Source organism: Nicotiana tomentosiformis, chromosome 1 (genome assembly GCF_000390325.3).
Source record: "Nicotiana tomentosiformis chromosome 1, ASM39032v3, whole genome shotgun sequence".
Lineage (NCBI taxonomy): Eukaryota > Viridiplantae > Streptophyta > Magnoliopsida > Solanales > Solanaceae > Nicotiana > Nicotiana tomentosiformis.
In genome coordinates, this window is record NC_090812.1 from 83493746 (window position 1) to 83509214 (window position 15469).

Consider the following 15469-nt stretch of genomic DNA (forward strand, 5'->3'; position numbering starts at 1 on the left):
TCAGAGTGCAAATATTGTAGACTGAAATATAAAACGTTATGCCATGGAGCAATCACTATTAAGATGCAATTAACTTTGCTACATCTAATGGTAGCTAGTCAAGCAGCAATTTCTTCTTTCTATACCACAAGAAAGCTGCTATCTTTCACTTGCCAGGCGAAAACTGTGCAACTACATTAATGCTATCCTTCTCAATGTAACAACCGATGAAGATCAGGGTGAAAATTTTAAACAACGCACTATCCTAAAAGAAATATACATGAAAAAGAGCATAATCGAGATCACGGCAGCCTCGACTAGTCATCTGTTAGTTCTCAGTCTCGTTCAGGAGCATCCTTAGAAGGTCTTCTTGCACTAAGGTTCCCTGCATATGACCACAATTTATCCAAATCCGTTGGCATCGCTTTCTCGAGTTTATCCGTTGGCGGTACCTTGGAACCAGCCTTAGAAGGAGAAGCTGCCTTCCCTGGGCTACCAATCAGGGGAGATAAGCAAAAGGTTGGTGTAGCAAATGGAGAGGCATAAGGAGAGTGCTGAATAGAAAAAGGGCTTGGTGACATCCGCTTTTGGACTGGAAGACCACCCAAACCCCCCCTATTGAAAAGGGATATGGACTCTGCGGCAGCACAACGTTTTGTTGCATCATCTACGTATAACACATCATCAATCCTTGCCATAATGTTAAATGCCAAGCTCTCCATGACCCTTGAGTAGCTCTCAAGTATTGACTGCCCAACATCCTGCAGTAGAACACATCACGTTTTCAGAGAGCAGAATAGATAAAGACACTTGTGTCCCCTATCTAGCCAATTGTTATTGCATTTGCGATAAATGGACTAAAAATGCATTTCCTCTCTTCTCACACTACTTTATACGCTGCTTCTGATGCCATAGAAACATTTCATGAAATCACTATTCAAGATATAGAAATAGTACCAAGAATAAAGTTCCATAACATTAGATTAAAGGTACTCTTCACATCTTCACATCTTGAGGCCATGAATAACTAGAATTTCCGCTGCCTAAATGCCCCATTGCATAGTCAGTTATTATTAAGCAAGAAATGACTCATAATATTTCTTTTTGATGAAGAAATGACTCATAATATTTCTTCTCTTCTCAAAATAAATATCGCACTATGTCTCATATCTGCTCTACTTGTCAATTGCTCTACATAAGAGTTTGCATCACCTACCTTGTTATACTGTATCTTGTTCATGTCAAGTGCAGTTTGAGGAAGACCAGGGAAGCGAAGCCTGAGACTATGCAAGAGTGTTTCTGCTCGTTCTGCCAGATACTGATTCTTATCACCATCTCTAACAAGGCCCTTGACCTTCCCTCCCCATGATTTGCGTTTAGATTTCCTTTTATGTGGATGTTTCTTCTGATCCTTGAGCGTCCAAACATGCACAGCAGCCTCAATTCTATTTGCCACTTCCAGCGTATGGTGCTCCGATGACAAGTCCAGGCAATCAAGAAGACATTCAGGTGAGAACTTGTCAGCAGTGATGTAGCGATAGATGATATCACCTAAACAAGCTTTTCCACTCTGCAATAAGAATTTAAGAAACACTTAAAGAAATGAGCAGTTGCAACTGACAAGTAAAAGAACAATTCTTTTCATCAAACATGTACTCTAAATTGTCCTCGGGAGGATATCTGAATACCCATATGCAGACAGCACGCATTAACTTGCATTATATGTGCTCCCAAACTTTGAGAAGAATGTTCATTTCAATGTTCGGGTGCATGCACTTAAACAGCTAATCTTGATGAAGAATAAAGCTACATATTAATGGTACTAAATGCTCGAGAAGCTCCTTGTCAAAGGGATGGGCCAAAAAGCTGTTGGAACTACACGAGGATAACAACTGTGAATGCAGGGAAAAAAGAAAGAAATTATCTGAAAATTAATTTTCGAGATTGTTTATATAACAAGGAAACTTTATTTTGTTTCCTTTGACCGGTATTAAATGCACAAGAACCTCCTTCCCAGGGGATGGTCAAAAAAGTTGTTGGAACTATATGAGGAGAACTGCAAATTCAGGAAAAAGAAAACAGATTTTCTGAAAATTAATATTAGAGATCGTTTGATATAATACGGAAACTTCATTTTGTTACCTTTAACAGGTTTTTCTTTTCTACACCATCAATGTTAGATCACAATTTACATTAGACACCAGAGAACCTACTTCAACTCATTTTTTGGAAGCGATTTAAATAACGGATACAGCAACAATAACCAGTGGCGCGCAATGAAGGCGGCAAAAGAATCACAGCGAGTCAAGATATAGTATTTAAAGTAACCGACATTGGCTGTGTATACCAGCCCATTTTTTCAGATTAAGGCATGCCAGTAAATTTAACTTTAAGTAAGCTATTCAACTGGTTCCAACCTTCGGCAAAGATTCGACATAGGCACTTGGAGTCTCCATCTCAGCAAGTACATTACTGTTGATCGCCAATGCTGCCTTCAATATCTGGTTTGTGCAATCCCTACACTGCTGCAATCTCTTCCTTGCTTCTTCTGACAGCCCTTTTGGGGGAACTTTAGGGCATGGCAGCCACCACTTCTCTTCCTGCCGAACTGAAGGCCTACCAAACCCAATGCCCGAAGTATAGGAGTCACAGTCTTCTCCATCACCTAAAACTATGCCTCGATCCACATACCAAAACTCTCTGTCACGAAATCCATCAAGTATGCTAATCAACATGGCATCAAGTTTCTTCAAAGCAGGCAAGTTCAGATATAAATCAGAACGCGGTTGCGTCGCCATTACTTCATACGTGCCTCCTCCAGGAAACTGTTGAATAGAAGGCACAAGCTCGACAATAGAGTCACTCACACACAACAACCACTCCATTTCCCTACACCACATTGCCTTCTTTTGAGCAGCCAGTGGTTCCAACCTCCATAATTCCCCAAATATAGTAGCTACAATCATCACACACAAAAAACCCAATTTCAATACAAAACCAGATGTAAAATTTTAATCTCTTTTTTCTTTTTACACTAACCAGAAAGATTTGTAATAGCGTTTGAGATTGCAAGTGCCGTACAAACCCCTTTACCCCCTCCAGACATGTCCTCACCAAGTAGCAGCTTAGCAAATCTCTCCTTCATCAGATCAATTTCTAAATCAAACAAAACCCAAAAAAATCAAAACAATAACCTACATTCTATAAAAATAAGAGTAAAGGCACGACAGCAGTAAATGTAACACACATCAACATATGCAGTAACAAATCTAGTCAATAAAGGCAATAATGAAGTCCATTACAATCTTTAAAAACCAAATTTCATAAGATGCACAAACCAGATAAATCTGCTTGGCGTTTCTCGGACTTGTCATTACAGAGCACTACATCTTTCCCGCCAATGACCGGGAACATGAATGGTGGTATCATTGGGGCTGGAAACTCCGATTTCGCGGCGAATCTCCGACAAGCAAGTGGAGACGACGCCATAGAGCTGGACGCGCCGTCAGCGTCATAGCGCCGACAAGAGAAACTGCTAGATGAACTCTCAGACTCACTAACATCAGCACTTAAACTGTAGCTCCCACATCGCTCACTCTGCTGATCTGAACCTTCTTCAGATGATACACTCCCCATAGTAAAACCCAACCCACAATTTTTGTCTAAAATCCAGTAGTAAAAAGCAAGATCCTAGATGCAAATGATTGTAGTAACAGTGAAGTAAACGGGCTAAAATGGACAGACAGATTGTAAAGATATGGCAGTGGAGTTGGAGGAAGAAATGGTGGAGAGTGAAAAAGCGAAAGAGAAGATAAAGCAAAGAGCAGGTTCACATACAGTATTAGTACTATTTCAGTCGCATTTTCTCTCTCTAAGAAACAACACTGTGAAAAGAGTAGTGCGTACTGTACGATGAGACTATGAGAGTGAAAATGAGACGGCGTTAATAGTCACGACGTCCGTTTAGGTGAGAAGGAACGGCGTTAGTTGAGGAGTTGACGACAAAAAGGTACCCTACTATAGTAACTACGTAGCACCCGACACGGTCCTTTTCTTCGTTACGGAGCACTTGCCGTTGCCAGTTGCCAGTTGCCACCTCATCCGCTGGAATTTTGATGACTTGAGAAAATTTAACTTAGAGGAAGTCTTAAATATGAATTTTAAGAAAATATTACTTGTTTGAAATATGGTGAAATTGTTTTCTCATTTACACCAAATAAATAAATAAATATAAATATGTATTGTACATGAATTTTTTACATTTAATCATAATCAATTAAGATAATTTTTAAATATTAAAATCACTTAATCATGATAATTATTTAGCAAAAAATATTTATTGCAAACTACAAAAAGTTAATGGTTTTAGCGGTAGTGACTTTTGAATTACTTCTAAAATAAAATATGCGACCAGGAGAAAAACGACAAAAAAATTATCCAGCATATGCAACAGAGCGGTGATATTACATATGTTATTCGTGTATGGTTTACATTAAATCATGGTTAAAAATATTATACGCATCTCAAATTGTCACTTAGCTGTGTGAAGTATGCAACAAGACCACATAGGTTTTTACCGGAGAAAAACAACAGTATCGTTTACTTGTTTGAGTGCTCGAAGTCTAGGAACAGTTCTTCCATAAAGCAAGTAACACAACTGTTTTAAGTCTTACATTTATAAGAGTCTCATATTTTATTGCACTTAATAGATTATGTATAAGTTTAAAAAAAAAATTATGAAGTGAAAAAGTTGGATTTATTGAAGAAGGATATGAAATTACTATGATTTCTGCCAAGAAAATTGTACTTGAAATAAATATCGAACCCGAATTTTATAACAAACGTGTGATATATAGAAAGTGACAATTTGATAATAATGGTGATAATGAAATCTCAAAATCTTTCGAAAAGTCTTTTAGAATTGATTACTTTTATATATAGTAGACAAAGACTATTTTTTCCCTTCAAATTAGATTTAAACAATTCAAAGCATATGAAAATATTTTTAATTTTCTATTTAGCGGTAAAAACTAAGATCACTAGATGATGAAAATTTGAAAAAATATCGAATGTTCCTTAAAGCATAATAATCAATTCGATATTGATGATTTAGATTTATTTTCTGAATTAAAAGTATCAAGAAAAATAGTACAATTGAAAGATGGAGTAGTAGTTTAATTGATACACTCAATCAAATATAAATAGTTTATTCTTTTCCAAATGTCTATATTGCTTATGAAATAATGTTAATAATTCTTATTACCATTGTTTCAGCGGAAAGAAGTTGTCAAAATTAAAATTGATAAAATATTACCTAACATCAATAATGTCTCAAAAAGATTAAATGGATTAGTTATATTGTCAACTGAAAAATACTTATTAGAAATTATTGATTATAAAAAAATTATTAATTACTTTGTATCTAAGAAAGGTTAAAAAAATAGACTTCAAATAAATAAATAAATTTTAAAAGTTAAGGCTCCTCATAAATTTAGCTTTAGGCCACAAAATTCGTCGGGCCGTCCCTAAAAAGGGAATGGGCATTGTTCAGCATAACTCTTTATATATGGTTTAAAAGATTTTAAATAAATACAGATATTTCTATTAAGTTTGTCTAAAGTATATTATCAATAAAAATTTACACCCATTTGGCGTTTACACCAAAATTGGTAAATACATGACATGTACATGTGTTGCATATACACATTTTATTTAATTATAATTAAGTGATATATTTCTACTATAATTTCTAATTACTAAAGTTAGTTGTTGGCTTAAGGTAAACATTGGGTACGAATTTTTACTGAATATTATGTGACCATTGACTTTAAATCGTACATTCACATCCCTCCAAGAGTCCAAAAGGTTAGACTAATTTGTTTGCTCTGCCTTCCTTAGGTCGAATTAATTGAAATTATAGAATGTTAATTAAGTCTAACAAAGAATGCTACGTAAATAACTGCAAGAAGTCATAAATGGCGTGTGAAATAGACGAAATCGATACGGCGGTCATAGTGAAGAAGATCAAATAAAAACTGGTGTCCTTTGTGATAAAAGATAACCCGGTTTCAATTTACGTGAACATATTTCTCTTTTAGTCCGTATAAAAAAGAATAATTTTTTTTTATTTGAAAATAATTTATAATGATTTATAACCACACAAAATACATGTGCCTCATTTTATACCACGAAGTTCAAAGTTTTCTTTTATCTTAAAATTCGTGCACGGTCAAATGAGTTCGCCTGAATTGAGACCAGTATTATAAGCTCTCCTTCCTAAGCGTCGGATCTCTGAATCTATACAACTTTTCCCCTTCCTTTTTGTGGTAGTAGTTTCTCTGCTTGGTTTTCCTGATTTTCCTTTCCTTGTTATGCAGAGATACTTCCATTCACGAGAAAGATATTTCTTTTTCGGTCTATAAGGCAAAAGAGATTGGGGGATTTTATTCGTTTGGAAATGGATATCATGTTTGCCGAAAGAAGATGGAAATGAAGAGAAATACCAGCAGGAAACTGCTTTTTTACATTCCAGTTTAAGCTTTAGATGATGATGACTATGAAATTATTGACACAGACGTATTCAGCAAATAAAAAGACAGTGGATCGGAATAATATATATCTCGGGCTCTGAGATTAAAAATTTTCACGACGTCATAATGCTATGATGATTCAATTTGACTAGTTATATCATGAAAATAATGGTTTTGTTTCCAGAATTAATGGAATTCAGCCATTAATGGGACCTCATATGATTGGAACTGTGCATAATTGCTACTCTAATGGGAAGAGTTGAGCCATTTTTCGAGCTGGGAAACTTTGAGAAGCGGCCTTTGCACGTGACTGAGCTTTTTTGTGGCACAGACCATAGGTCGGCTGGTCTGAGGAGTATAGGATTGCAGTTTGCGTGATGGACCCTTCTTTGTCCAGCGTGCTTATGGGAAAGCGATTTCCCAAATTTCCAGCACACACAATTTTAAATCAATTTTTAAAGGACCATAATATGTACTCCTTTTGTTTTAAAAAATTATTTATAGTTACAGAAATACTATTTAATATTTTTTAAAACTCCACGCTCAATTTGACAATGTCACATTACTTGGGACGGAAAGAGTAAATATTATTATTCACAACAATACTACTCCATAATAAAGATCAGGGCCAGCTCTACTATTATCACCGGTAAGGGTTGTGCCTTAGGCCCCAAATTAGGGGGCACCATCTTATAGAAATAACTAGTTTCTCCTCAAGTGCGTCGTACGCGAATGCTTAGCTATGTAAAATCGACTTCCTTTACTTTTCTCGCTAAGATTTGATTGTTCATCAACAATAACGAATCAAGCAAAACAGATTTTTATAAACTTGGACATTTTAATTCACTATTAGATCTCCACAATAGACAAATAATTTTGCTCCAAATATCCTCTCTATCAGCCGTCAAATAGAATAATTATCTTCGCTTGACTTTGGACTCATGTTTCTGTGGCATTTTCTCATAAACTTCCCAGTAAAATAGATAAATCTTCATTTTGTAGCCGAACAATCATGCTCTATCAAACCGGGTTTATTGGGTCCTCCTTTTTCAAATTTCTTCACATATTTGTATGTTTGAACAATAAGGAAGATTCCATTAAATTGAAAAATAACTATCCTAAAATTTTTGTAAAATATTGAAAATAATTCAATGGAGTAAAATTGTGCAAGAGAATTTTAACGAAAAATATAAAATGAATGTAGACAGGATTTTTCAGAAAACTATATTTAGGTTAATAATTTTTTCACATGGTGCAAGTGATAAAAAGAAATACAATAACATCTACTAAAGGAATTAAAATTACACTCAATGAATAACTATCATAGGATAATTGCTTAATATATATTTTTCTCCAAAGCCGATTCACAAAAAGATAGTGGGAGAGGAATAGTCATAAAATTTCTAAACAATATGGCACAAAAAGTGTTTTTGAAGAAAACGAAAAGAAAAAAAAAATGTACGACTTCAAAAGGTAATTCTTCATTTGTAATTTCGTATTTAAATAATAAATAATAGCTTTTTCATTCTTTGTAACTAATTATTCATAAACTCAACAATTAAATTGAAAGATTAGTTGCAAAATAAAAATTATTCCTTCTCACAACTTAATTAAATATGTATTTTTTTCTCACCTAAACTTTTTTCATTTAACTCCTCTTGTCTTTACATTGATATGATATTTGTCTTTGCAATAATCTTAGTCACATTACGTTCTGTTTTTCCATCTCTTCGCTTTTGTACAAATCTCGTCTTCCATTATTTACTTCGCTGTAACAATCTATCACATTATCAAGCTAAAACAAGAGAACAAAAAAAAATGACAAATGAAATAAATTAATTTTTTTTAATAACATGAATGTTGCCTCCGTACAACAGTAAGTTGTTATCTTGCCTTTGTTGGCAGTCTTCATCTAAGTCCTCTAGTCACAGGGAAAGAGTACGACATCTTGTTACCTAACGTTTGCCAACGGTTTAAAAGAAAATTTAAAAGGGATAACTTTAGTTACTCATAATTAGAAAGACATACATGTTAAGGAAAAGGCATACCGATTTATTTTTTTATCTTTTCAATTATTAATAGTCTTATTATTTTATATAAAAATTTAGAAGGGTAAATAGGTAATTTAACTTTTAAGTTTATGGGTTCATGCTTTTAATATAATATAAAATATAGATTCAATTATTAATAGTCTTATTATTTTATATAAAAATTTAGAAGGGTAAATAGATAATTTAACTTTTAAGTTTAGGGGTTCATACTTTTAATATAATATAAATAAGTTTATAGGGATTTAAAAAAATATTTAATACTTCTAATACAAAAAGTAGTATTTACCCTAATATATTCATATTTGAGAAACCCCTTACATTTTCTTTGCCTTTCTTTTTTATATTATTATTCACCTTCTTTCTCTAATCTCAGACTTCATTACTCGCCTTTTTTTCTCAAGATTTAATTAGTTCAAGTGTTTAACAGTACTTTTAAATTTTTCGGTCTCATTTTAAACTTTGATTTTAGGCCACACATGTGCTTGAGTCGCCCCCGATAAAGATACAAACTTAAAATTAAGAACTTTCAATTATACATAAAGTTCGAAGTAATGACGATTAAAATGCAAGCATTCACGATCAAGAAGCTATTGTATTTATCTGGATCAAAATTGATGAGTTTTTATTCCTTTGCTTTGTTTGTGCTACTTCTCCGGTCCAAAAAAAGGTCGTTTATTGATTTGGGCGCACTAATTATGAAAATTATTTAATTGTAGTATTAATCATAATAACAGTTAGACTAAATTATTTGTACCTCCTCAAATTCTGCATTATCTCTTCTTAGACTTTTTAGCCTATTTATTAGTGTAAAAAGTAGATTTAGATAGAAATAATTTATGTCTCCTTGATTTCCAGATCAACACTTAATTTGGATCAAATAGTTTGACCAAAATAATACTCTTAGTACTTTTTTGTAGAAATAATAGTATTGCATATGTGAACGGAAAAAAAAACATTGCATTATTCGAGCTGTAGATCCTTTAGAATAGTAGTAAAGTTGAAGTAAAGATCTAACGATGACGCTTTAATCTCATATTGTAAATGAATTTAATGTCGTTCGCTACCCAATCAAAGGTCATTTTAGGCTTGTAGTTGTTGATTTTGAGGGGCCTCGTGCTATTTTCGGTGTGCAATCAATAATTTGGTGCACTTAATTACTTCAGAAATTAAACACGAGTCAACTGGATGACTGAACTTAATGATGCTGATTCCCATGTGCATTAAACCATCTTCCTTTATTTTGATAAACTTCTTCTGATCCAATAGCCACCAATTTTCCACTTTAACTATGTCTGTTCCAAATTTACCGTCTTACTTAAACTTGACGCAACTCTTAATAAAATGTTAATCGAATATTTGGTAGCTGTGCTCTGAAATATACTCGTAATATAGAAGAAGTTGAATCGGAAATAATGGTAAATTATACTATATATCTTCCTTTAAATTTACCTAAATAGATGTAACCTAACTAAATTTTATCGTCACAATCCAAACTAGAACTAAATGTTACCTATTATTCACATTTTAACAAAATTAGAATGGTCACCAAGTACAAGAGTTTACTCTCTAGTGATATTTTTTATAGGTAGAACTATTTTGAGTAGCAATCTAAACTTACTGAACTTGTCCAAATCAGTAAGAGTTAAATCGCCTTATTTACTAGTACTTGTGAATCGTTTATGCTTACGCTTCTGAGTAATCTCTCATATTTTTAACTTCGTATACATTACTCACTTGAGCATCAGAATAAATTATTTTAAGTTTTTAACTATTTTGCGAGAGATACTGAAAATTATTGTTGGTTCGTAGCAGGGGCAGCTCTGTGATATTTGTGGCCTAAAGCCAAACTTCAATAAGGATTCCTAAGATTTTTGTTGTAGAAGAAAACTCATAATTTTATTTGAAATTTATTTTTCTAGCTTTTTGAGATGCGAAATTATTAATAATATATTTATATTCGATTTCTTCTAATAATTCTTTTCCAATTCATAATATAGCTAATCCATTTAATCTATCTTGAGACATTGTTGATCTTAAGTAAAATTTTATTAATTTTAATTTTGAAAAACTTCTTTCCGATGAGGCAACTGTTACAGGAATTGTTAACATTATTCTATAAGCAATATAAACATTTGAAAAAGAATCAAGTCTTTTTATATGATTAAGTATATCGATTAGAGTATCATCTTCTACATGTATTATTTCCCTTAAAAATTTTAATTTAGAAAATAAGTCTAAACCATCAATATCATAGTAACTATTATATTTCAAAGATTTAGAATTTTTACTATTCGCTACAAATTTATCAAGTGCTCCTTTTTGGGATTGTATTAGAGTTTCAATCCTTTTCCTTTTTTGACGTTTTGAACATCCTGATTCATATTTTCTAGTTGACAACTCAAGTAAATAACTAAAAATATAATATATACTTACAAAGAAAATATATCCAAAAAAATTAAAAAGTAGATGCAAATAATAAAATATAGAATAATCAAACCTGATTCAACAAATAGATAATTTGATAAGTTTTTGCTACTTCAAAATTCTTGATGTAACGCCAAAATACTTGAGAACAGATAAAACAGATGGTACTTGTATTCTGCTCTTTTATACTGTGATAGTGATTCAATGAGATTGAAATGTAGAGAAGGCCAAAGAAACAATAGAAGAGTAAAAGTTAATAGACTTTTGCAGAGAAAGATAAAAAGAGATGAAAGAATGTGGGCCCATTTATAATAATGATGGTACATAGATGAGGTAAGATTGTGGAATGTTCACGCGTAAATAAGGCATGGATCCCAAAAATATATTCCTTTTCCAATTGTTCTCCAACGGCCCTCTTTCCTTGAAACTTGCATTTTTTTTTCTTTTCAAATACTTAATATTGTTAAAAAAATGGACAAATACATTAACTGTTAGAAAATTTTGGACCTCTACATTTTACTACGCTAAAAGGGCACTAGTCTTTAAGCAAATAAATAATCTAAACAAGATAAAAACAACAAATATATTTTAATCACAAAACAAACACAAAACACTAATATCTTAGTCTGGATAAAAATAACATACTAGTTTAATCGCAAAAAAAATAATACAAAACAACATGGAAACACATTCAAAACAACTAATATGCATTATTATACGAGTTTCGACATAAACTAAATCGGAATACCTCGATTTATGTTTTTCGGAAAGTCGATGAATTGAAAATTTGAACCCGAAACGAGGAAACTACAACAATAGAAGGCTTGACTAGGATGTGGGACCTACAATCTTATCTTTTTGTGTGACGGGTGGGGTTCACTATAATTTTTTTAGAAGGAAATTTTGGGGGGAGGGGGGGCGTCTGGTTCGAATGGGGAAGAAGGAGGGGGGGCGTTTATTTATGTATGTATAGCGCAGTATATAACTGCGCTATACATATATAGCGCGGTTATATAATTGCGTTATATATATATATATATATATATATATATATATATATATATATATATATATATAGCGCGGTTATATACCGCGCTATGCATAGCTGTCTTATCAGCCCTGTATAGCGCGATTTAAAAGAGCGTTATATATATATAGCGCTCTTTTAAAGAGCGCTATACTTTAACGGCCAAAACTCTGTTAAAGTATAACGCTCTTTAAAAGAGCGCTATATATAAAAATGTCACTCTTTTTTTTAAACACACATTTTCGTCACACTTGTCCAAAAAAATCACAAATGGGTTCTGGACTCCGGGGCCTAAGCAACGACTTTATTTGCTTGGCCATTAGGGGTTCGTAGTTATAGTAGTGTTAGTGAGAAGATTTAGTTGGTTTTTTCATCGTTTTGTTCGAATTTTCTTACTCTTGTAAGCTCGATTTGTCATGTCTATGTTCAGTTCCTCGATCGTTGTTTGACAAGCAATTTCCGACCATCTTGACCACACATGTTGTAGAGTCGAACTAATTCGAGATTCATCTTCATCTTGGCACATATTGTTAAGGTTAGGTAAGCTAGAAACATATTTGATTTATTAAAGTGAATTTATTATGTTTTTTAGTGAAATTTCTCACATATAGATATTTCAGTGAATAATTAAGAGGTTATTTTATTTGCTTGACTCTTGCTAAGCATATAACGACTTATGAGAAAATTTATCTTTTATTTCTAATAGATTGAAGGAAATGAACTTGTATTTCATGTAAAAAAAGAAGTCAAAATAATAAAACAAAAAACTAACTATATTTGGTTTCATTTGGATTTTATCAATTCAAACTTTAAGAAAAAATCATGAAGTTTGAATTGTGGCAGTTCAAACTCCAGGAAGAAATATTAAAATTTGTACTCCAGAGAAGCTCTATGATATTATCTTGGAGTTCGGGAGGAGACAATTCAAACTCCATGATTTTTTCCTGAAGTTTGAACAACACAATTGAAACTCTATGAATTTCTCGAATTTTAGCACACTGTGCATGGAGTTTCATTTGTAAAAGCTTGAACTCAGCATAATGTCTTGAATTTTTTTTCGTATTTTATCAAGAGGGGATTTCGGTTCGATATTTTCGGTATTCAGTTTCTTAAAATGCTATACCAATAGTATACCTAATTAAATTCGGTATGACTCGATTTTTCTCCTTTTGTTTTCGGTTTATTCGATCTGGTAACTTCGGTTTGTTCGGCTCGAATATTGACTAATGCATAATGTCATAGACTATAATTTTTTTAACTAAGGAATGCACAAATACGAAAGTAAAGAAGATTATGAGAATTTTAGGGGATTATAACAATACTTCTGGCCAGTTGATAAACAAAGCTGCTCTCACTTGTGTTTTCCACTACAATATTTCTAGAATCTTTTAAATCACTGGTTTTACTAAGAAAGAATCACCAATCACATACCTTGGTTGCCCCCTCTAAGTTGGAAGAAAAAAAATTCTACACTTCAATGGATCCATGAGCAGAATTAGAGAATGGCACAACAAAATGCTTTCTTATGGAGGAAGAGCTACTTTGATCAAATATGTGCTGCAATCCTTCCCCATTCACCTGCTATAAGCTGTTTCACCACCCAAAACTGTCATGAAACAACTAAAAAGACTAGCTGCTAACTTTTTCTGGGGTATGGAGAAGGATAAAAATAAATACCATTGGGCTTCCTCAAAGAAGCTATCATATCCACAAGAGGAAAGGGGTGTTGGTTTTAGAACTATGACTGATGTATGTAAGGCTATGGAATTCAAACAATGGTGGAATTTTAGAACAAAACAGTCTTTGTGGAGCACCTTCTTGCTAGCCAAATATTGCAAAAGATCACACCCAATCTCAAAGAAATAGCACTCTGGCCAATCAAAAACTGGGAAGAAAATGATATGTAACAAGAAAGAAGCAGAACCACATATAAACTTGAGGTTATATTCAGGCAATGCAAGTTTTTAGTGGGATAATTGGTTGGGAACATGTCCTTTAGCTAGCTACAAAACTGAGTAAGGAAGGCCAGGCAACATCACTGTCTCTCAATTCTGGGATTCTGGAAAATGGGATCTTCAGAAGCTCCACAACCAAGCCCCAGTCCACAAAATCTCTAATATCATTCAGATCCCAATCCATTTTTCTCCTCACACCCCTAATAAACCTATATGGGTACCAACTACCTCTGGTAAATTCACTTGTGCTTCAGCATGAGAAGCAGTTAGAAAGAAGAAACAGATCCTCTTCACCAACAAGATGACATGGCACAAAAGAATCCCCTTTAAATGGTCCTTTTGCATATGGAGAGCCCTCAGAAACAAATTGCCCACTAATAATAGGGCCATTTCCTTTGGTCAACCTATTGTCACTAGATGTGTGTGTTGTATCAAACCTAAAGCTGAATCAGTAGATCACATTTTTAGTTTGGGCCACTTTGCTAAGGCAATATGGAGGCAATTCACAGGTCCAGCTAGCTTAACAATACAACATCACATATGCACATCACAGGTGACCTGGCACGAACCTGAGGATGGATTTGTCAAGCTGAACAGTGATGGCAGTGCCCTCAACCATCCAAAAAATATTGGTGCAGGGGCAATTATTAGAAATCATCTGGGGAGATTTATCCATGCCATAGCAAGTCCACTTGGAGAAGGAAGTGGTGCCTGGAGAATTTCCACTTCAAAGTATATTTAGAAGCTGACTCTGCACTACTTGTTCATTGGATCAACCATGAATCTAGCCTCCTTGGAGTTTAGAGATGCAGCTGCAGAAACTGATTGACATATGCTCCTAGTGTCATAAATTCAAATGCTCTCATGTTTATAGGGAAGCTAATTGTCCTGCTGATTCTTTATCTAAGCTCATCCATGATCTCCCTCAAATCACCCATTTTGAGAACATTCTTGACCTTCCCAGGCAAATCAGAGGTCAAACCAGACTTGACCAAATGAACACCTCAGCTTTCAGACGTAAGAAAACAAGCAAACTTCAGCCTTCAACAAATCACACTTCCACCTCTAATTCCAATGGATATGGTTGAACATCCGAAACCTAGGAGCAGACCATATAGTCCAAACACCAAAGTTTTGGGTAGCAATTTCAACTATACCAGCTTGCCCAAACTCTTCAGGAAAAGGACTATGACACTATGGTTTTAACTAACAATTTCCTCCTTTTTTGCAGGTGAATCCACTGTTATCCTGCCCTGTCTACTGCTTCCTTTTCAGTGTGTGGTATCAACTCCTTTGGTACTCTTTCTGTTGGAAATCAATCAGGGGATAAGAGTAGGCATATTGTGCCATCTCTATAGGAACACTTGGAATCCAAAACATCACAACATAAACAAAAGCACTAGCTCCTAAGGAAACACACACATACACCTTCCATACCCTCTATCAGAAGAAACATAAACAGCAACACCACATACAACCTCATTACCCATATCTGCAACCTAG

At 33.8% G+C, this 15469-nt stretch overlaps 1 protein-coding gene across 2 annotated transcripts; it reads right to left on the reverse strand.

The window, feature by feature from the left end:
* On the reverse strand, positions 1 to 3792 carry LOC104120775 (rop guanine nucleotide exchange factor 1). 2 transcript variants are annotated; one of them, XM_009632613.4, is made up of 5 exons: positions 3318 to 3792; positions 3019 to 3135; positions 2397 to 2935; positions 1196 to 1549; positions 1 to 740 (listed from the first exon to the last, which is right to left on the reverse strand). In XM_009632613.4, the coding sequence occupies exons 1-5, from the start codon at positions 3613 to 3615 to the stop codon at positions 315 to 317; spliced, it is 1734 nt and encodes a 577-aa protein (XP_009630908.1). In that variant the 5' UTR covers positions 3616 to 3792; the 3' UTR covers positions 1 to 314. The 2 variants fall into 2 exon arrangements, with proteins under 2 accessions (XP_009630908.1, XP_009630909.1); XM_009632614.4 differs by lacking the exon at positions 3019 to 3135 and having other exon boundaries at positions 3318 to 3763.
* Between the last annotated feature and the right edge of the window lie 11677 nt (positions 3793 to 15469).

What these genes read in the sequence shown, in the direction of transcription:
- LOC104120775 (XM_009632613.4), bottom strand. Translation starts at nt 3,615, where the DNA reads ATGGGGAGTGTATCATCTGAAGAAGGTTCAGATCAGCAGAGTGAGCGA. An exon ending in ACGCCAAGCAGATTTATCTG is followed by an intron (nt 3,136 to 3,317) that starts GTTTGTGCATCT and finishes TGTTTGATTTAG; the next exon opens with AAATTGATCTGATGAAGGAG. An exon ending in ACAAGATACAGTATAACAAG is followed by an intron (nt 741 to 1,195) that starts GTAGGTGATGCA and finishes GTTCTACTGCAG; the next exon opens with GATGTTGGGCAGTCAATACT.